The sequence below is a fragment of the Agrilus planipennis genome, unplaced genomic scaffold, assembly GCF_000699045.2.
Source record: "Agrilus planipennis isolate EAB-ADULT unplaced genomic scaffold, Apla_2.0 scaffold7, whole genome shotgun sequence".
Taxonomy (NCBI): Eukaryota; Metazoa; Arthropoda; class Insecta; order Coleoptera; family Buprestidae; genus Agrilus; species Agrilus planipennis.
In genome coordinates, this window is record NW_020439340.1 from 859,260 (window position 1) to 881,184 (window position 21,925).

The window sequence follows — 21,925 nt, forward strand, 5'->3', positions numbered from 1 at the left end:
ATATATGTACCTATACATAATATAATATGAATATTAAAAAATGTCTCATAAACGCGTGTGATTTTTCTAAGAAAATGAGTCAAAGGTGAAGGAGACATCAGTAATTAATACTAACTTTGATAAATTAATATTTATTATATTGATAAAATTAAATATACTCGACATGTTGTACTACGTTCTGTTATTTGTATCCAAATGTGAAAATACCATCACATCTAGTATTTTGTAGGAAAAATATTGTTATAATGTTAATTATCTAGCTGATGACGAGAACTTCATGATCTTGCAAAGTTATAGTACATAATTAACTCCAGCTTTTTAATTTCGCTAACGCATTTCGCATTCATATACATGTTGTATATTTACGCGAGTTTATGTAATTGGTTCTGCACGAATTTATAAGGTCATAATAACCAAATTCACGTAAAACAATGCGTGAAATTTGTCTATTACCTTAATTAAATTTTCCTCCAACATGAAGTCTAGCCTTTGACCTTTTGTATTTTTCATATTTTATTGCACTTAATTTGTATTTAGCACCCTGTAAATAACCCTTAGACTCCCTGACAAATTATTTCATAGGCATAATCATATATTAAATGACTTCTAGAGTTAGGATACAAAAAATTATTGTGGCACAAGAATAACTTCCCCTGGAAAATGCTGATTTAATACAGCACTGTATTAAGTGAAAGCTCTGGATTTGAGGCTGAGAGCTTTGCTCAGTACTGCGTATTTTTTCACTTGAATTTCGATTATCTATCCTCTGTCGTGTAATACCTAGCTACTGTTATTATTGTTATTTGTTTTAATTGTCTGTAGTTGCATAATTATTATTGTAGGTAGTGTTACTTACTTGGTTTTCAGTTGTTTAATTAAAAATAGTCCAAAAACGTTTGCATCTCCTATATAGTTAGAAGTATGCGGTAGTAAAACTGATGATGGTCAATCATTGTAGTTAAACAGGAAGTATTGTAGGCAGGTCGTCTTAAATCACACAGGACGTTGTAGGCCATAAATGGGTTTTAGTACAAGTACGTATTATTAAAGTACATACACGGATGCGATGTGCAATGGTTCGTGTTTATTTTGCGCTTGTTTAGATACATATTTAGTAAGTGTTAATAACACGAGGTGTATTGTGTTGCAGAAACAAAGCCAATCTGGCGTGTCGAGAGAAGTCTTGTGTGGTTGGCTAGCTGGTTTTAACACTTACTATTTTAAACATTTATTCCAATACATTAGCAACTTCACGCGAACGATGCAGTTTTCGTTCATTTACCACCTTGTAAACATTTATGTATTCGGAAGTTGGCTAAAAATATGATTTTGTAGCTGTGAAAACAGGATGGTTTGAAAAATTCAGACAAAATTTAAGGGTAAAGGTCTAGATTATTCCCCCACTACCTTCTTGGGTGGAGGCAGGGGGGGTTGAAAGAGGAAGTCTTCCTGAATAAACCACCATAAAAAGTTCGCAGCGGTCACACCCCCATAAAGAGTTATGGGGTTGCAAAGTTTTGTAATTTTCCAATTTTCATACACTATAAAGGTCTAGATGATGGGGTGGGGGGATCGAAAGAGGAGGTCTTCCCCACCACTGTGCCATAAAAAGTTCATGGCGGTCTGACCCCCAAGTTATGGGGGTTCAAAGTTAATAAATAATGCCAATTTTTATATATTTCTAGGCATGTAAATATTTATATAGTCATTCTTAAACAATATTCAAAGGTAAAACTAATGAAAAATACANACTTTGAGCCCCCATAACTTTTTATGGGGGTGTGACCGCCGCGAACTTTTTATGGTGGTTTACTCAGGAAGATCTCCTCCTTCAATCCCCCCTTTCGGGGGAACATACCTTCGTTAACTGCTTTTTAATTTCTTTTAAATAGCCAATATTTTACTACACAGGCCAGCATTTTTACGAGTATGTTATATTTATGTAAAGGGTCTTGTTATCTGCGATTTTTATTTAACACATTAACTTTTTAAAGTCATGTAATCTTTAAAAATCTTTAAAATTATGTTCTCTAAATGTTCCATTGTATTCAAAATGTCTGCTCTGCCAGAACAATGTCCGATTAGAATATAAAGATTCCCAGCTCGTTGGTAGGGTTCACACAGCCCATACATACATATATAATTGTTTTTATTATTACCTTTACCTACCTTCCGTTTCAAGTCACAAGTCGAGTCTTCTGTATAAAAGGGCGTTAAAGGTTCAGCTACCTAAAAGGTTCATGGTCACGTTTTTTTTTTTTTTTATATAACATGTTACCATCATGTGCATTGTGAGAAACGAATGTGAAGTTAATTGTAACCAAATTTAATAATGTTTTTGTAATTTGATTGTAAATTTTCAGGCAGCTGTAGGTACATTTTTTTACATCACACACTTTCGTTTTGCATCTCTCTTGGTAATCTTCACAGTTTCGTTCATAAAACTGTTAATGCATCATCTGCCTATCTCCGAGCTTATGAAGAAAAAAGTTTTCTGGTCCATCTGGTTCGTGTAACTTAAAATTGGCTGGCTTGGCGTCATATCTTAAAAAAAAAAACGAAAGTTGGATGCAATATCAACTGCCTCTTTATCTATTAAACATCTTGAGCTTATGATATTGTATCTTCAGGTTAAGAGATGGGCGTTAAAATTAATGTGTCGCAGACTAGGGATGTGTAAAAAAAACATATATTATATGGGAGAAAGGGATGAAGTATTAACCAAATTTGTATACAAGGTCTTTCCAATCAAATTTTATTAAAAACTAACCGCTTGAGGGTCTTCCGTATCTTAAAAAATATGCGAACGTTTTTCTTATGATTTCACACTTTTTTGGTTTTGAATTTTTTCCCTCGACGGAAAAACTAATTCATCTTGAAGCCCCCGAAGAGTGCGATACAAAAAAATTTTTATTTAACTAAAAATACCTACCACACGTGTTAATTAATTTAACGAGTGCTATCCTTTTAATTGAGTGATGTAATTAGGCCAATGACGATAGTCTTTTTAAAAATATACTTTTATGTATGTTGCAGCTTTAGTTGAGGTATTTTGTGAGAATATTTCTTCTTAAAGCAAGTAGAAACTTGTACCTACTAAAAATTACAATGAAATTCTGCTAAGTCCTCATTCTTTTTAACACGGAAGTTATTGCATCTATGAGAGATCATTCATATTTGATTTTTGTAAGATACGCTGGTGGGAACGGGCCAATATTGGAAAAATGCGTCTAATTAAATTCAGCTTTCGTATATGCTAATAAATTACACGTGTCATCAGCATTGGGTTATAGTCTGTCGGTTTAATGAAACTAATTTCATGATATACGTGAGTAACTGTATCTTATGACTAACAGTATTAATAACTGTGTCATTAATTTCCGATCTCTCAACCAAGTAATGGTTCATTGAAGACTTAAAACTGTATGAATCACTCGTCCTGTTAGATATTTCCTGTCCAATGTGCATCAACTATAAGCCTTTACTGCTAATAATCCGAATAGTCAAAAATTTTTATTGCATATAATATAATAATCCTTTCCAGTCTTCAGATGTTGGAAATTCCGGAATGTTTCAGAAACTTCTCAAATGCTCCATTACTTTCAAAAATTTCCTTTAACTTGAGGAGACTACTACTGGGTTGGCGAAATAATAATCGTGGATTTTATAATATATGCAATAGATGTTCTACCTATGACATGAAATTTTTTCGAACAGAAAATGTTAAACCATGAATAAAATGAAGCAAACTACGTATTACTTTTGCCAAATAATTCTGCCAATACATTATAATTTCGTGTTTGGAATGTTTAAAACTTAACCAAAGTTGGTTTTCTTCTTTGATGATTAAGACTAGACTATTAAATAAACAGTAGAACGTATTAAGTAGCAGGTATTTTTGCTTAGGAATATTTTGGCAATTTGAATTAATTTATGCGATGTTATGCTAGTGATATCGGAAATTTTTAATTCATACTATGCCTCAATAGACCACTTCATTCACTTTATTACTTCTCTGTCTGTTATTACGTCGAACCAATTTAATTCGACAATAAATGAAGCAATTCGTATCAATAAAAAAAAACGGATTTGCTTCAAGGTTATTATTTAAAAGTACAAGTTGTTTTTGCCCATGAATTTTTGACTATCGAAATAATAAAAGGTGTGTAGCGTGTGTGTGTGTATGTGTCGGTAATTTACACACACATTGTAGTAGATTAAAATCAAGTTTATGTGGTCTTTAATAATAAAGGATTTATATAGTTATACAACTAAAATTCTTATAAAAATTAAATTAGAATTGAAACACGTATACGTATGTAATATCTGTAGATAGATTCTTTTGGTTCAACAAACTCAAATGTTTTGCGTAGGTACTAAAAACTGATTTCTTTATGCGTTCAGTTGCGTTTATATTTAAAAGTAAACTGAAATTTTTTCTTGTTTTCTTTGTTCGATATGAGATTCTGTTTTAATTTACTGGTTTACGACAGCATTCGCTGCATGACCTTGCATACATTTCTAATAAAACTGACCGCTATGGTTCACACATTAAACACTATTAATTAATCGAACAATAACGTACTGACGATAGTAGAAAAGGTATCTATTTATGTATACAGTTATGTATCTAGGCACACATAAGAATTTTCTCACCTTTGAAACGGTTATTGATGCAGATGGAAATGATTTATCATTTTCTTTTTGCAGCTAACACAGACTATGCGCTGGTTGAATCCAAATAGATTTATCATACAATCATGTACAAATGATACATGTATCTGTATAGGAAGTTGGTACAAAGTTTCGGTTGTCTGTAGAAACTTAAAACTTATTGATGACCTTTATTACGACGTGCTTCTGTGGTGTTTCTGTTAGCTGACTTTGACAAAAATAGAACCGTGGCATCGCCAGTGTTATTCAAATGACAAACTGTACGAAGTTTATTTTGAGAACTGGAAAAAAGGAGATTGAAACCAAAAGGGTCTACCACGAAAACCCACATTGGCTAGACTACTAAACTAAACTTCCAATACACTCATTTCTCAACATGAAGTCATTTTTATTTTGAGATTTATCAGAAAAAGCACAGCTTGATATCTTAAGATGAAAAGCTGAACTTTATTTAATCCTAATCTATTGAAACTACTTAAATAGATGACTATAGGCAGTCTGAAGATTAACAAGTCCGAAATTGTGAGGTAGTTTTGTATTGACATGAAGGTGAAGATTTTTTTTTTAAAATTAATTTTCTTGTATGTGAAAGTATAATTTTGTTCCGATTAGTAAATTATATAAATTTTACTAGTACTTCGTATTTGTTATCAATCTAGGTCAGGAAAAGTTAAACATGTTGTATGTAAATATGTAGTTAATTATTACCACATTAATTGGTATTGGTTGGATTTTGTGGTACAACTTGAAATAATCAATTTTTAAGAACTTGGTTGCCACTGCCTTAGTTTTGTTGCAATTTCCGGTCGGAATATTTTTACGGAAACGGACGTCCGCGCGACAGAAGATAAGTTTTTCCTTAAAGCTTGTGGTGTGTGCAGATGCGGGTGATTTTGAATAAAATAAATCGTTTCTCAGAAATCCGAAACCAATTTTACAACCTGCTAAGAATAAGTAAAAGCGCTTTCATATTTTTTAAAAGAACCGACAAGTTTTGAAGAAAAAAATGAAACTATTATTAAAAACCTTGTTTTATGTGTCGACAGTAAAAGGGGCATTACACAAGTAGTGTTTTGTTTTAGTGTTAGTAGTTTGCGACAAGGGAGAACATTGATTTCGTTGATTTTTATTGACATTGACATTAATAGTCGCACATGTGTCTCTTGTAAAGAAAACGCATTAAAATTAATTACTTTGATGCCGAACAGTGATTTTACTATATACATAGCCGATTTTTTTACGTATCTTTCATCTTCTTTAAGACTATCTAGTTTTGTTTTGTTGTACGTCAGCGTGTTTTGCATCATGCATCAATATTAGTAGGTTAATAAATAACAATTGAAATGCACTGGATGGAGTAATTTATACACATAAGTATGCAACTCGGGCAATAAAAAAGATTGACAATATTAATAATAGCAATAATAGATTGTAATTGAAGAATATTATGTCATCTTTACAGAGCGTGTAACAATTTGGCACCTGATTTACGGCGGGTACATTTTCTGTCCTAGTTTGCCACTAAAAATATCGATGCTACTTAACACAAATGTGCATGTTAAATGGTTCATTACACTCGTGTGTTATGATAAACAAGATAAAAATACATTTATGTACCCGCATCCCATGTATCTGTGTGTATTATTATGTACTACAACAAGTACCTGCATGGTGAACGTTGTTGGTACAAATTTTTTGTATAAATAATCTAAGCTACAAAGTTGTTACTTATTACGAAACAACGTGTGCGTATAGTGTATTTAGGTGATTTTAGTGTAAATTAAAAAAGGCGCCCGTCTTAATAAGAATGGTACCTACACATGTGGCCCGAAACAGGAAGCAGTAAATCTCCGGGAGTATGATTTTTTGTTTCTATTACGAAAACTAATAAAAGTATATTTGTGTAGGAGTGTTTTTCGGGTTACTGTCTAAATAAGTAGGACAACATTACGTATTTATAATTTACCACACGCAGGAGGAAAACGGAAGAGATTCCTTAAGGAACCGGCTTCTGTAGTTTTCAACATTCGTGCAGTTGAACTGGAAGGATAACAATTTGAGTAAAACGTGAGACATAAGACGATCAACCGTGAAATTGCGAAAAATGCGCTCCAATTATTCTGAAATGTATACACTTTTTTATGTAACAATTAATTTTTTTTGAGCTACGGTCGCAAACTTTAAATAATTATCGTATCCTGCGACGACGGTTGTAAGGTTCATCGAGCGTGACCTCTTGAGTTTCATTGCTCACCCGTGAACTTAGTATTACGGGTCAACCACTCCAAATTTTATGCATAATTTTATATAACTGCTTGTGACGGTTGTGATAAAACTAGAGTTTATTCGTTTAAAAGTTAGATAAAGGTTTGCTTTGAGTTTTCCTTGAACATGATAGATAGTATCCAAACTGGAAATTTGTTGAGGTTGTGATCCCGATCCTATCTGACATACCTGACTTCAAAAAGGACATGGATTAGATAATTTTGTTTGATCCTGGCTCAGAAATGTGTAATGCCTTTAGAACATAGGGGCTCTGTCAGATTTAATCCCGATGGGACTATTGTGTATGGTACTAATTAGGTGTAGGCTTTAAAACATTTGGGCTTAATCAGGTAACCAGACGTGGCATGGATACGAATCCACATCAGGGCCGCGGCAGTCTTTATAGGAGTATCCACATCAGGATCACGTCAGTCTTTATAGGGGTATATCAACATTTACGCCATGTCTGTCTTTATAGGGGTATTCACATCAGGACCCTATTAGTCTTTATACGGCTATCCACATCAGGGTCACGTCAGTCTTCGTAGGGTTTCCACCTCAAGGCCATATCAGTCTTTATAAGGGTATCCACATCAGGTCCATCTCAGTCTTTATATGACTATACACATCAGGGCCACGTCAGTCTTTATAGGGGTATCCACATCAGGGCCATATCAGTCTTTATAAGGGTATCCACATCAGGTCCATCTCAGTCTTTATATGACTACACATCAGGGCCACGTCAGTCTTTATAGGGGTATCCACATCAGGGCCATATCAGTCTTTATAAGGGTATCCACATCAGGTCCATCTCAGTCTTTATATGACTACACATCAGGGCCACGTCAGTCTTTATAGGGGTATCCACATCAGGGCCATATCAGTCTTTATAAGGGTATCCACATCAGGGCCATATCAGTTTTTATAAGGGTATCCACATCAGCGTCATATCAGTCTTTATAAGGGTATCCACATTAAGAACACGTCGGTTTATTAGGGGTATCTTCATCAGGGCGTAAAAGGGCATGCCGTAAAAGGATTCAGATAGGATGTTGCCATTAGAGCCAGATAAGGTGATATAGGCCATAAATTGCATTCTATATCTCAATGTCCACACAGTATTGCATATTTTTGTTTAAAATTCTACGTCCTCCGAATATACGTTACGCCTAATAATGTAAAAACAACTTTTTGTTCCGTTTAACGGAATTTATAATTGGATTTGTTGAGTTAATGCCATGGAACGAGTGTGGGCTTTCCTCTATCTTCAAAACACTAGGTTCGCTTGTGTAAGAACTGCTACTCAAATTAGAAGTATAATGAACTTGACAAAATCAATAAATAATAAACAGACAGCGAAAGAATAATAACATACAACCACGCGTTGTTGAAGCTTCAGAAATGCAAAAAGTCAAAAGAAAGAACGTTCTCATAAATTCAGACATGTCGTTGACCCATCAGTGATTGGCTTATTGTAAACGGCGCCTATGGATATGATTTGTGAAATGTCAATCGATGAATCAGTTATTAGAATATGTTCTCAACCGCTTCTTATTACACCTAAGCGTATTCTATTTTCTTGTTTTTTACTGTATATTACTCACTTGTGATTATGAACAAGTCAGGAATGATTAAGATTCCAAGAAATGTTGTATGCGGTACATAATACAGGGACATCACTTTTCTATAATCAAATTTTTTTAATTCATTACACCTTGTTGCATCATCTAATATTTTTCAAATGTAATGTTTAAATTTTATATCAGAAAGTGGAACAGATATTTTTTACGACAAATTATCACTTACATGAGTTAAAATACAGCAAATACGTACTACGTATATTGTTATTAATAAGCGATAATTGTGTCCATTTACCATTATCCTTAAAAGTAGGTTGCTGTTGTGTCCTTATTTTATATTATTTTATTATTCAATCGGCATATTACTTAAACTGATTGAAACTCTTCAATCAAGCAACTCAGGTTCTGTCAACTCGTTTATTGTCTGTCTTCCCTTAAATTAGNTTCATTACACCTTGTTGCATCATCTAATATTTTTCAAATCTAATGTTTAAATTTTATATCAGAAAGTGGAACAGATATTTTTTACGACAAATTATCACTTACATGAGTTAAAATACAGCAAATACGTACTACGTATATTGTTATTAATAAGCGATAATTGTGTCCATTTACCATTATCCTTAAAAGTAGGTTGCTGTTGTGTCCTTATTTTATATTATTTTATTATTCAATCGGCATATGAATGACCAATGCTTCGATTATTTTCTACCTCACATTATAACTTCGTCCTTGCGAATTCGTCATGTATTTAGGCAAACAGATTTTTAATACGTACCTACTTGAACATATTTTTAAAGCTTTAGGCATTGCGAAGTCTAGCAGTCGTCGCCAGACGAAAATATATTTTCGCAAATAACTTCTCCAGCAAAGGTCAAAAATACATTCGATCTAGATGCCCCCAGCAAACTCAGTTATAATTAACTTCGTCTGAAAGTTTGTTTGGCGTCATTCCAAAACCAAATACTAATTTAAACAGAAACAAGAACTGCATAAGCGTAGCTCAGTTTCCTTATAGTTAATTTTAATTATAGTGCAGTTGTACTCTTTATTAGCTCAGAAACGGTTAATTTTGAATTTGTTGCATAAGGAAAAAATTATGATATGTCTCTCTCAATTGGACTATCTTTCACCAGAGTAATAAGAAGTTGTGAAACATTATGAAACATACTGTAGAATATACCATCATCATCATAAGGTCGTCAGTCCTAAGACTGGTTGGACACGCACTCCACATAACTAGAACAACCCTCATCCTTGACTATTAGCGAACAGTAATCTAATCTAGGTGTTCCTCTACCCCTCCTAACTCCCGTTTCTGCCTCTAATATGTGTCTGACTAGACCTTCATGCCTAAGATAGTATCCTACTAACCTATCTCACCTATTTCATATTGACTTTCGTAGAGTCCTCTGTTTAGAATATATTATAGTAACAGAAAAATACAAGATAATGAACACAAACACAAGATATTGAACACAAACGTGTTATTAATTATTCACAACAATTATTATGATATGTTTAATGTATTCTTTCACCTGAAGAAGTCACAGAGTGGATTATTAACAAAAAGTAATAGACAAACATATGCCGTGTTTTTCTGATTTTATTGGAATTGGAAGACAATTTTCATTTATGCTATGTATTGTTGTTATTTCCTTCTAGTTTTTCAGTAACGTGAATTTAATTTTTGACCAAGAAAGTAACTACGTTCACTTGACTTTTCTCAATTTAAGGTGACATTAAAGGACGAGGTTCATCCTACTTTTGTAATTTGATATGCTGCACTTTCGAGTATATACAAATAGAGGCAATTAGTGTATGAGTTAACCTGGCTGACCCCAAACCCAATTCTAAAATGATCCTTGCGGCGAACTGGGTCTCTTCAGTCCGTTTTATTTATTTAAATAAATTTATACATCACATAGGTCAAAGCTTACCGAATACGTAAATACATGTACCTACATACGTAATGTGTAAGTGCCTAGGGTAATTATTATTAATTAATCAGAGAAATGAGGGCGAGAGCCAATTGTGAATGTCATGATTGGTCGCTTTTTGGAATTGATTTATACTTACTCTCATAAGATAAGAGAAGTTTTTGATTATTATTTGTAAGGACGCATTAAGAAGTATTTTTTATTGGCAAGGCGCTCATAAATGTATAAATAATTAGACCACCGTAGAAGTTTGATAATCATCTCGTATTGTAAATATTTATTGTGAGATTTATAAACAATTAGCAATGGGAACTGACATTAGACTCATTAGAAGTTATAATTCTGAAGACTAGATCTCTTATCTCAGTAGCATATCTTTCATTCGTTTTGAAAATGGCATAATAACCGAAAACTTGTAATTAGAAAGTAATAAATTAATTGGAAAAGAGTTCATACTTTTTATTAATAGTGTTTCACCAGAAAAACATTATTTTATGAATTCAGACGCTTAAAGTTGAAACAGTTTTTCCACAATGATCAAAAGGTACATAAGTGAAATCTTGATGAATTATGGATTGGCAAACCCACTGACATACTTTCTCCAGATAAATAAAATTGGTCTTAATTAGATTTACTTGAGCCAATGACGTCTCCGGTAGTGGGTTTGTAAACAGAAATAATTGCTTTGAATTCGTAACACGATAAAACATAGAAATCTTCATCGGATGGAATGGAAATTGTAACAGTATAAGAACTTGTTGCAGAGAGAAGTTGAACTTGGTAGGTAATTTTTGTGCTGAATGCTTTATAATTGTAAAAGTGTCTTACAGTTAGTACAGAAATTCAACGTCAAGTTGAAGGTTTCTGAAAAATTTTGTCCAGCGAACTTTTTATTACAGTAACTTGATACGTGCTGATTGTCTCAGTTTCCGCAGCGGCTGTGAAATTCAACATTCTTGCATTGTTCTGCTAATAAACTAAACCAGGTGACATGGCACGATTCGTTCCAATAATCTTTCTATTGCATTAAGTTTTTATCGGGCTTGGTTTCCCTTTTTACTCGTTTAAAGGTTGCAAACGTTGCTACCTTTTTCCGTTGGCAAAATCCACAAAAGCCAGGGAGTTTCACTATATCGACGTTTGTTCTTTTAATTCCTAAAAGATTTTGCAAGAAAATGTTATAGTATTTATTGTTGTTAAAAACTTAATAGGATTTAGCCTCGTGATAGTTCTATCGACTGTTTTTCTTTCTGTGTTTATTAAACGTACAGTAAATTATGTATGGTATACTTTGATGAAATTGTGTTGGAATATTTGTCTTTTGAAAATATTCGTAGCAGTGAACATGAAGAATTAAAATATTGTTTCTTCATTGATGTCTAGACATTATGTAGGTATTATTGTCTCTTCTTTTTAGTAAATATTAGGTTTTACTTACAGCTTCTCTTGCGTTGATATGCTAAATATGCATGTCAATGATCATCGACGACCACATAAAACTAATTGTTGTATACCTCGAGGGCAGTATTTCTTTTTTGGATAAAAGGTACCCTATGTCCTTCTCTGAACCCCTGGCTATGTCTGTACAAAATTTTATGATAGGTTTTATCCGCGGCTTCGCTAGCATTGATGCCCTGAGTACGTGTCGAAGATCATTGACGACCACATAAAACTAATTTTTCTATCCCTTGTGAACGATATTTTTTTTCTGGATAAAAGGTACCTTAAGAGCTGTTCTGTACCGCTGGGTGGGTAAGGCGTAAAATGGTATCAAACAAAGGAACTCACTTTCGCAATTATAATATTAGTTAGGATAGGTTTTCTTGATGATGATGATGATGCGGTTAGTAACAATGATACGTAACGCAGTCAGCGTTGGTTTGTTTCAAGTTCATATTTGCCAATTTGCGGTGTGATTACACGCTATACGCCTTCGACGTGGTTTTTAACATATGTTTTATCACTTTTGTTTCAGCCCAGCAATTACATCCCGCGCCAGACTTCACACGACACACAGTCATCAAGCCTCGCATCTACCATGGGAGAGAAAAAAGACAAATTTCGACGACCAAAAGCGAGGACGTAAGTACATAGACAATACGTATTATGTTTCATGTGCATGTAGTATATGTATATTGTGTGAGTTATCAAAAGGATAATGCCTGGTCTAATACATATTACCGAATGCGAGTCTAAAGAAACTCAGAAAATTTGATATACTTAGGACCTATTCAGCTCTAACTACGCCACTGTTGCACGTCTCATAAGTTGCTGTTGAACGTTTGTTTGTAAGTCTTCTTTAGCGTCTTCACGTCGTGACACGTGACACATATTATAAAGGACCATATTAATTTTTTTGTCAGAGAAAAGAAGTTTCATTATACTTACGTTTTCGAAGAACATGCACCGTTGCTTTAATAAAATTTTACTGAAAGAATGCAATTTCTGTTTGCTTCCTACAACACGAAAATATTAACAATTAACAATCTTCTTGAGATGCGGGATGTGGACCAACCGACGACGACCTCAGAACAGAATCAGTTTACCTACTGATCACGAAAGTCTTTACCAATTTCTCCTGAAGACTATTTCTTAATTAATTTTTTGTTAAACCAAAACCGTATTATAAATATGTTTATAACTTTTAAAATTTAAGCCTTTCGGGTTGTGTAATAACAGAACAATTTCATTTTACGATTAGCCACAACAACCTTAAATGTATATTGCAGTAAAGGTCTAGATGATGGCCCCCCACCCCTGAAGGGGAGGTCTCCCCCACCACTGTACCATAAAATGTTCGTGGCGGTCTCACCCCCATAAAAAGTTATAGGGGTTTAAAGTTAATAGATATGCCAATTTTTATACATTTCTAGGCATGTAAATATTTATATACCTAGTCATTCTTAAACAATATTCAAAGGTAAAACTAATGGAGAAATACGTAAAAATATTGAGAAAGTTATATAAAACATTNACAATCATTTATACCAAATAATAGATATGAATATTTAATTTACAGTAATTGTTTCGCTATAATAGCAACTTCATCAGGTAAGTCAAACAATGTCTTATTTAAACTTAAATTCTGTCGTTTTAGTATTAATAGAATTTCAAATAATAATTAGTGTGCCCTTGTAGAAACCTGCTCCATGTAGGTACTGTTGTCGACATTAATTTCTGCAATGTGTAGCACTGTTTTCTAAAGGGCATCGTCCAAATGTTGACTAAATAGAGTTGGCTATGGTCGTTACGCTTGATTATATGCAATTAATGTGCATTGAACTGGTTTAATTAACTTAGACGAATGATTATGCAATTTTGTCTCGAAATTCGGCGGACACATTTACTAATTATATGTTATTAATAAATTTGTAACCTGATTTTAACTTTATTTTAAATTGGGCTAGTTAGGTTGCTAAAGTCTTATTATTTCAAATTTTGGTCAAGATAGAGTTTCAAAACAATTTTCTGATTAATGTCTGAACTATTTAATAAGTACGTAAGCGTTTAGGCGATAAACTATAAGCGACAAGGATGTTTACATATACAGAATTGTTTTTTCTTTTGTCGGTTACTTATGTATAGTATAGTAGTAAACATCTGGTATTGTAAAATGACATTGATATCTCCTGTAGATTTTCCTTTCGAATGAATGTATATTACGTAGGTCACTGGCTTTTTCTTCCAATGTATGATAGAAGTCATGCACAGGGCGTTTGGAAATTGTTTACATCATAAAGGAAACCTTCGTGTAAAATTTCAGTCCAAGGATTTAGACTGGACGAGTCGGTGATGAGTCAAGACTTTTCTTTTTATAATACATACATTTGGATTTTATCCAAAAGTTAGTTGAATTAATTGGAGATATTAAATAAAACACTAAAAACAAAAATTTCATATAAAAATTACAAACTGATAAAGGCTTTCGACATTAGACTTATAACTGTTATTTTTTTTGTATGGTAGAATGATTTAGCGACGTACATAACTGCATGATTTATTGCGGTTTTGTGGCATATTACACACCATTAATTATTGTTGTTATTGTACAGTATTATCGTTTTAAATGATTGCTGCAACGTGAATATTCTGATTTATATTGCGACTTATACCGATTGTAAACAGGTATTAATTCTTTTTCTTTTTTCGTTAGGGATGGGTCAAGCTGTAGATTTTTCAAAATATGTCTCAAAAATTGCATAATTCTACAATTTTCTCATTCAGATTGTTATTAGTCTCGCTACGACAAAGTATTAGTGTCCAGAGATTACGAAAAGAGTAGTTGTATCTCGTGTTCAATGAATAATTTATATTTTAATTTAATTCGGTGATTAATACTTACTTATCCTGTATAATTTTCATGCTAAATATAATATGCATAACTTCTAAAAAGCAATTTATTCTTTTTATGGGCATTAAAAAACATTTTGAGGAAGACTCATTTAGATTTGTTAACATTGTGAATACATAAAACTAGCAACTACAACCAGCAAAACAAATTTTGTAAGCAATCTAAACTCAAGGTGATATGGTAATGTATAGTTTGCGATATTGGATATACTTTGGGCAAATATCGATATAGTTGTTGTTTTTTATGCTTTTTTAGCATGAAATTGAAGCAATCAAAAGTACAAATAGATCATATGTTTATCAGTAGATTATGCAAGTAGTAATAGTGATTAATATTGCCAAACTGTTGCTTTAATATGTTCACATAGTATAATAATCTGTATCCATTATTCTAGTATATAATATACTTAGTCATCTGAAGACTCTTTATATAAACTTGGATCTTGATATTGAACAGCCAGCTTCAAACATCAAAATTGAATTTAGATCAGACCTGATAGATGTTTGAGAAATTATTAGTGCTTAACTATCGTCTACGATTCGTCTCTCAGAGTATACGTAATAAAATAACTGATAAAAGAGAATGTGTAACTTCTTGACAGAAAAGATAATCTTCACATGAGAATAATAGCCATCTTCAGTACCCTGCTGAGTCATCTTACGTAACTGTGCTTGGTACCGTTCTGGGAAACGTAAATACTTAATAACATCGCAACTTTTATTAATGACGTTAACGTTTTACGCCTGTGAAATCGTCTGTATCATGTAGGTATATTAATTTTTTTTTTAAAGGTCATCTCGTGAAGATTGTTGACAAATCGTGGGCGACCTCAAACAAATCTTAAAATCAATGTCAGACAATCGCCGAGAGTTTAAAAAGCATAACTGTTCCTTTGTCGTCAAAAATCATTGTATATCTCCTGTAAAATCATTGGTATATTACTTTTACATCATCGGCATAGCATACGTTATAGCCAGTGGTGGACAAAGTCCATACAAAAAGCTTCAAAACCCAAAGCGCTTACCCTTGATACTCCAATTGGAATTATCAATTACTGTCATTAAATAAGCTCACTTAGATTTAATAGAATCGAAAAAACTAGTGTAGCTTCTCGCATATGTTTTTGATAATAATTATGACAAAGACTAATTATTTGCAAGGCGATGAATTTTACTTTTAACTAGATTAACTAGCGAAAGGTAGAAATTCTTGGTTACATATAATGGATATTTATGATAGTAGACACAATCATTTATACCAAATAATAGATATGAATATTTAATTTACAGTAATTGTTTCGCTATAATAGCAACTCCATCAGGTAAGTCAAACAATGTCTTATTTAAACTTAAATTCTGTCGTTTTAGTATTAATAGAATTTCAAATAATAATTAGTGCGCCCTTGTAGAAACTTGCTCCATGTAGGCACTGTTGTCGATATTAATTTCTGCAATGTGTAATTGGTTTTGTAGCACTGTTTTCTAAAGGGCATCGTCCAAATGTTGACTAAATAGAGTTGGCTATGGTCGTTACGCTTGATTATATGCAATTAATGTGCATTGAACTGGTTTAATTAACTTAGACGAATGATTATGCAATTTTGTCTCGAAATTCGGCGGACACATTTACTAATTATATGTTATTAATAAATTTGTAACCTGATTTTAACTTTATTTTAAATTGGGCTAGTTAGGTTGCTAAAGTCTTATTATTTCAAATTTTGGTCAAGATAGAGTTTCAAAACAATTTTCTGATTAATGTCTGAACTATTTAATAAATTAATTAGGCATGTCAATAGTATTTATGGAGGGAATTTTCTTTTTTACCTTATAAAGAAAATTCACTGGCATATCGGGAGTTGTATCTATCAATGTGTCTTGCCCATATGTGAAGAAAATTTTCCACATGACCTTTTCAATTTTTGTTTGCTACATCTAATTTTTTCTAATATGACACTCGCACTTTTGAAGGTTTTCCTTTTAAAAAAAATTGCTTTCATTTAATTTCTTAGTTGTAATTATAGAGTTCTTGAATATCTTTATAATATTTGTAAAAAATAATATATGGAACGGATATTATTAGACACATACTAAGGCAGTAACACCATAAAATTTTAGTACGTTTGTTTTGATTTTTAGTGCCAAAAAACTCAGCTGTGGCGTCGTAGTAAAGGAAATAGTATCACAGTAAGGTCTACAACCTTTATTTCCTGATCATACTTCCTCCTTCAAATTGCTCTACATTTAGACACCATTTGATAAAAACAACACTCTATACAATAACAAGAATTATTTAATATGTATTTATCTAAATCAAAAGCAAAAGGGCGATATTTTTGCGCAATTGTTTTTTTTTTTTATTTTTGCTGGGTTATTTTTACTTCACACGTAATACTAAAGAAGTGAAATAATTGTGGAACCACAGTATTTATATAATTTTTCATCCCTTCTCTATTAAAATTCATAAACTTGTATATTTAGGAATTTAAATCGTCGTAAGCACATATTTTGAAAATTTTATGTGAATTTATTTAGATGGAAAACAATTTTACGAAAGTATGACCCATTTTCTGGTGTTTCTAAAGTATTTGGCTCAAATATCTTCTTAAACTGGATTTCACTTATTTTATGGGTTGCTGGTGGCTATTCGTATGTAATACAAAAAAAAACTTGGCATTAGCCCAAGTTGCATTGGCATAAATATACTAGGTTTATTGTAAGGTTTTTGCTCATTTCTTCTATTGATCCAACTTGTCCTGCATGGCTGATAGTTTGCCAAGTTTCTGAAAACGCTGAGTATCTTAGAACAGTATATCGACACATTCGGTATATAATTAATAGATATATACATACATATAGGTAGCTAGGCGCCAGGGAAAGACTTAATGTCTTACGGAGAAAAGACAATGACAATAAAAAGTTGTTGTACAAGGCATCTTTCGTTAATAGACAATATCCAATACAAACCACGTATGTCGACGGATCGACAATACATATAGGAGACATTGGCGCGTGCAGATCTTAACAATTTCTTCGAGCTTTACTTTCATTTTATCAGGCTATCTGTACAAATTAATTTTTTGAAGTGATCATGAAAGAACATTGATTGATTAAAAGAATTTGTACATGTTTTATTTTTATGGCTTTCGAGACTTAATTTAATATTTTAAATCTTTCTTCTGTTAGCTACAAACTGGACTATTTTTGAACATACATAGTTAGGTATCCTGAAAATTGCTTCACAGTTCTATTTTCATAAAACTTTTGTTTTTACTGATTTGTGATATTAAAGATTTTTATAGCAGTAGTTATTTCAATTTTATTGTAGGTACTTGACGAAATGTATTTGATCGTGTGACAAAAATGTTGTAGCGTTTTCGTAATATTGCCCCTTTCTCATTTACGACTATTTCTAATTGCCGGCCGTTGTCATACAGATTTCGTAATAAAAGAAACCAAGGCATAAAACGGTATTTCTGTGCAGAACTTAACTATTTACTCAGACAAAGTTAATTGCAATAATAATCACCATGTTACCTTTAAACTAACATTTCAAGGCAATAAAAAAATACAGGCAATTGTTGTTGACAATTATTTATTTAAACGTAGCTGTTTTATATAGTAATTGGGTTTTTTTTTAAGTGTAATAATTTATTGATATTTCATCTAACCTTTGGTCAAAAAGTAATTTACATTCTAAAACAAAATTAACTATCTCTTTTCGTTGAATTTTTATAATAATTATTGTTAGTCTTTGTTTCTTACAATACGTTGTGGAAAATAAAAAGTTGTAAAAAATACATTTTACGCACTAATGAACATAACATGTATATGCAGTTGAAGACGTTTAAAAAATGATTGTAATGTCCGGCTATCTAGTCATTATATAATCTGAACCAAACATAAAATTATATGTCTACCATGGTATGTTTAGTATAGCAAACTTTCTAACTTTCTTCAGTTCCATATGTTTAATTATATTTACTTCAAGATTGTTGAAACTTTTTTAATAAAAGAACTACAGTCACATAAAGTTAAGGAAGACTTTATTTGTTTCAAAACGTTTAGACAATCTTTTCATGAAAAGGATTGTAGAAATGTTTAAAGAAATTGTTATTCTTCAGAATTGCTTTAAATTTCGTAGTTAAAAAAACGCAAAGATCAACCTCTTACGGTTGAAAATGATGAAGAAGAAAAATGACTTATCTACCATGTAGAGCGTAAACAGCTGCATGCTTTCCCTTTAACGGAGTAACGAAGTCATTTTTACTTTTTTCTTTTAATAAATGTTAAGTACCGTTAACAAGTATGAAGTTCACAGAAGGTATTTTCAATGTTATTTAGCTACAGATAGCAAACGTTTCAGAAGAAATAAAAATTGAAAACTTTTTCTCTGACACTATTGAATATTTTATAAATTAAACACGGTTTTTTTGGAAATTGTAAACAAATTTACATCTTAATAAGTTTTTATGGTCAACATGGCAGGAAATGTAATATAACTTTTTACTCGATTGTATAACTTTGGATTTTAATAGTTCATATATTGCATATGTTTGTGTGCTTTGCATTATTATTTTTTTTTGTAGGTATAGCATAACTAATCGGTCGGTTTGTATTGATAGAGAATTTTATACTTAATAAAAGCGTGAAGTTTAACTTTTTTCCTAGCATTTTATTTTAATCGATTTGCAGAAAACGATTTAAACAGCGATAATTATTGAACAGACGCTACGAGTTACGCTAAAAGTGTGACTCATTATGAACGGAGTTGAAGGAAAAAACATTCACATGTTCTGCTTGTACCTAATTACACATTTTTTTAAACGATAAAATAACAATTGCATTTTTTCTTTCAGGGAAATTCTCACATTCACCACTTGACAATTAATTATAATTTAAATGGAAAAGACTGCATTTTAGATCTGAATTTAAATAAGGACCTTATACCTAAGGGTTATTTTCATAAATATCAAAACAATGGATCTGACGTTGTTTATAAACCTAACTCTGAGGTGTGTTGCAATTGAATTTTCAAAAAATATTCCACTTTAGAAGATTATTAAAAAAAAAATCTTTCAGGACATAGAGTTATGCCATTATAATGGAAAAATTAGGGGTATCAAAAATTCGTGGGTAGCACTATCCACATGTCATAAAGGGATAGCAGGGGTTATATATGATGGCGAAGAAATGCATTACATCGAAAAAGGTAAAGACAATCATCGTGGTCATATCAACGGGACCCATTACCTTTATAAACATTCCGATTTGAAGGAAAATAATAAGACTTGTGGATATGGAAACGGAAAACACAATCACAGTCACAAAGAATCAAACGAATTTAATAGAATTTTGAGGGTAAATATCTTTTACAAAAAAAATTACTTATAGTGGAAGCCTTAAATTAAAGTGGTTCAATATTTCAGTACAAAAGGGCATTAGAAGATACAAATATGATAAAAGGTCCTTACAACGCAAACAAACAATCCCGCTATGTAGAATTATTGTTAGTAATTGACAATCGGGAATACAAGGAATTAGGGGAGAACACCAAAAGAATAGATTTGCATTGCAAAGATATTGTAAATATTATAAATTCCGTAAGTAATTTAATTACAGCTGCAATAGAATCGACGAATTGTTTTAATTATGTCCTATTTTACTTTGTAGCTCTATGCTCCCTTGAATATTTTCGTGGCCCTCGTAGGGGTGGAAATATGGTCTGAATATGATCAGATCGATTTAGTACTTAACGGCGACACAACACTTACAAATTTTCTACACTACAGGAAAGAAAAATTAATCAAACAACACCCCAATGATAATGCTCAACTTTTAACGTGAGTCGAAGGTAATGCGTTGTTTTCTATATTTTTTATTTATTGTTGATTGTTTTTAGTAAATTTAATTTTGACAATGGGGTCGTCGGTAAAGCGTTAAAGGGTCCAATTTGTACAATTGAATATTCCGGTGGTGTAAATACAGACCATTCGCCAGTCGTTGGGTTGGTTGCTACCACAGTTGCTCACGAAATGGGACATAATTTTGGTACGAATTTTTTCTAATGCAAATTTTATTTCTGATAACGACATTAGTACCTTTGTCCTTATTAAGGTATGGAGCATGACACTAACGTTTGCTCATGTCCGGACGACCGTTGCATTATGGCGCCGTCCAGCTCGTCGGTGCCGCCGACGCACTGGTCTTCCTGTAGTTTAGAATACTTGGCTTTGGCTTTCGAACACGGCATGGACTACTGCTTAAGGAACAAACCAGTCGCGTTATTCGACAGCCCAGTTTGCGGGAACGGTTTTGTCGAACCGGGAGAACAGTGCGACTGCGGTCTTCCAGAACACTGTGATAACACCTGCTGTAACGCATCCAGCTGCATGTTGTACAGCAACGCCACTTGTGCCACAGGAGAATGCTGTGATTTAAAAGTAAGATTTATTTTTTCTATCAGTCGACTAAACCAAAGGAAGAGGCACCATGTAGTAAATTTATAACGATATTTTCGTTTAAATAAGTTAATTTGTATTAACATGTTCAAGTCTTTAATAGGCTTTGAAAAAGTTGGATATCATGCCCAGATAAGGCTCTAAAGTGGTTAATGATTGTGTTAATTGTCTTAAGTAATTATTTCCAAGTCTGCAGTTTGCCTTTCTTACTAAACGCTTTTGCAGTTTACAGTTAATTATTCGTTTATTTATGCAAATTAAATGTACTGGAATAAGTCTTATAAAAGTTAAAAGTTTTTCCTAACGCTCGGTAATTGAAACGTTAAACTTGAACTTAATCATTTTTTTTTTCAGTTAGACTTTCTAATAAATAATTATAACTATTACAGACGAATAAATTTATTGTTGCATAACGTAAAGTACTTATTAAACTTGATAGGATTTTCTTTTGAAAGACTTGATTTGTTCTTCTATTCTGGCGGTGTTTCCAGACTTGTCGACCAAAAGCTGCAGGAACCCTTTGCAGATCTGCAGATTACGAATGCGATCTACCAGAGTACTGCACTGGCCAGTCCGAATATTGTCCGAAGGATATTTATAAAATTGATACCGAACCATGTGATAATGGAAAGGTAATAAATAATAACATTAATTG

The 21,925-nt window shown here is 32.5% G+C and overlaps 1 protein-coding gene across 1 annotated transcript in view; it reads left to right on the forward strand.

The window, feature by feature from the left end:
• Positions 1-21,925, forward strand: part of LOC108734240 (disintegrin and metalloproteinase domain-containing protein 19) — a 33,888-nt gene that overhangs the window by 5,802 nt on the left and 6,161 nt on the right. The window contains exons 2-9 of the mRNA XM_018465717.2: positions 12,435-12,541; positions 19,669-19,824; positions 19,892-20,170; positions 20,239-20,412; positions 20,483-20,652; positions 20,712-20,860; positions 20,927-21,252; positions 21,762-21,902. Coding sequence (XP_018321219.1) covers positions 12,435-12,541; positions 19,669-19,824; positions 19,892-20,170; positions 20,239-20,412; positions 20,483-20,652; positions 20,712-20,860; positions 20,927-21,252; positions 21,762-21,902 — 1,502 coding nt within the window. The remainder of the gene's footprint in view (positions 1-12,434; positions 12,542-19,668; positions 19,825-19,891; positions 20,171-20,238; positions 20,413-20,482; positions 20,653-20,711; positions 20,861-20,926; positions 21,253-21,761; positions 21,903-21,925) is intronic.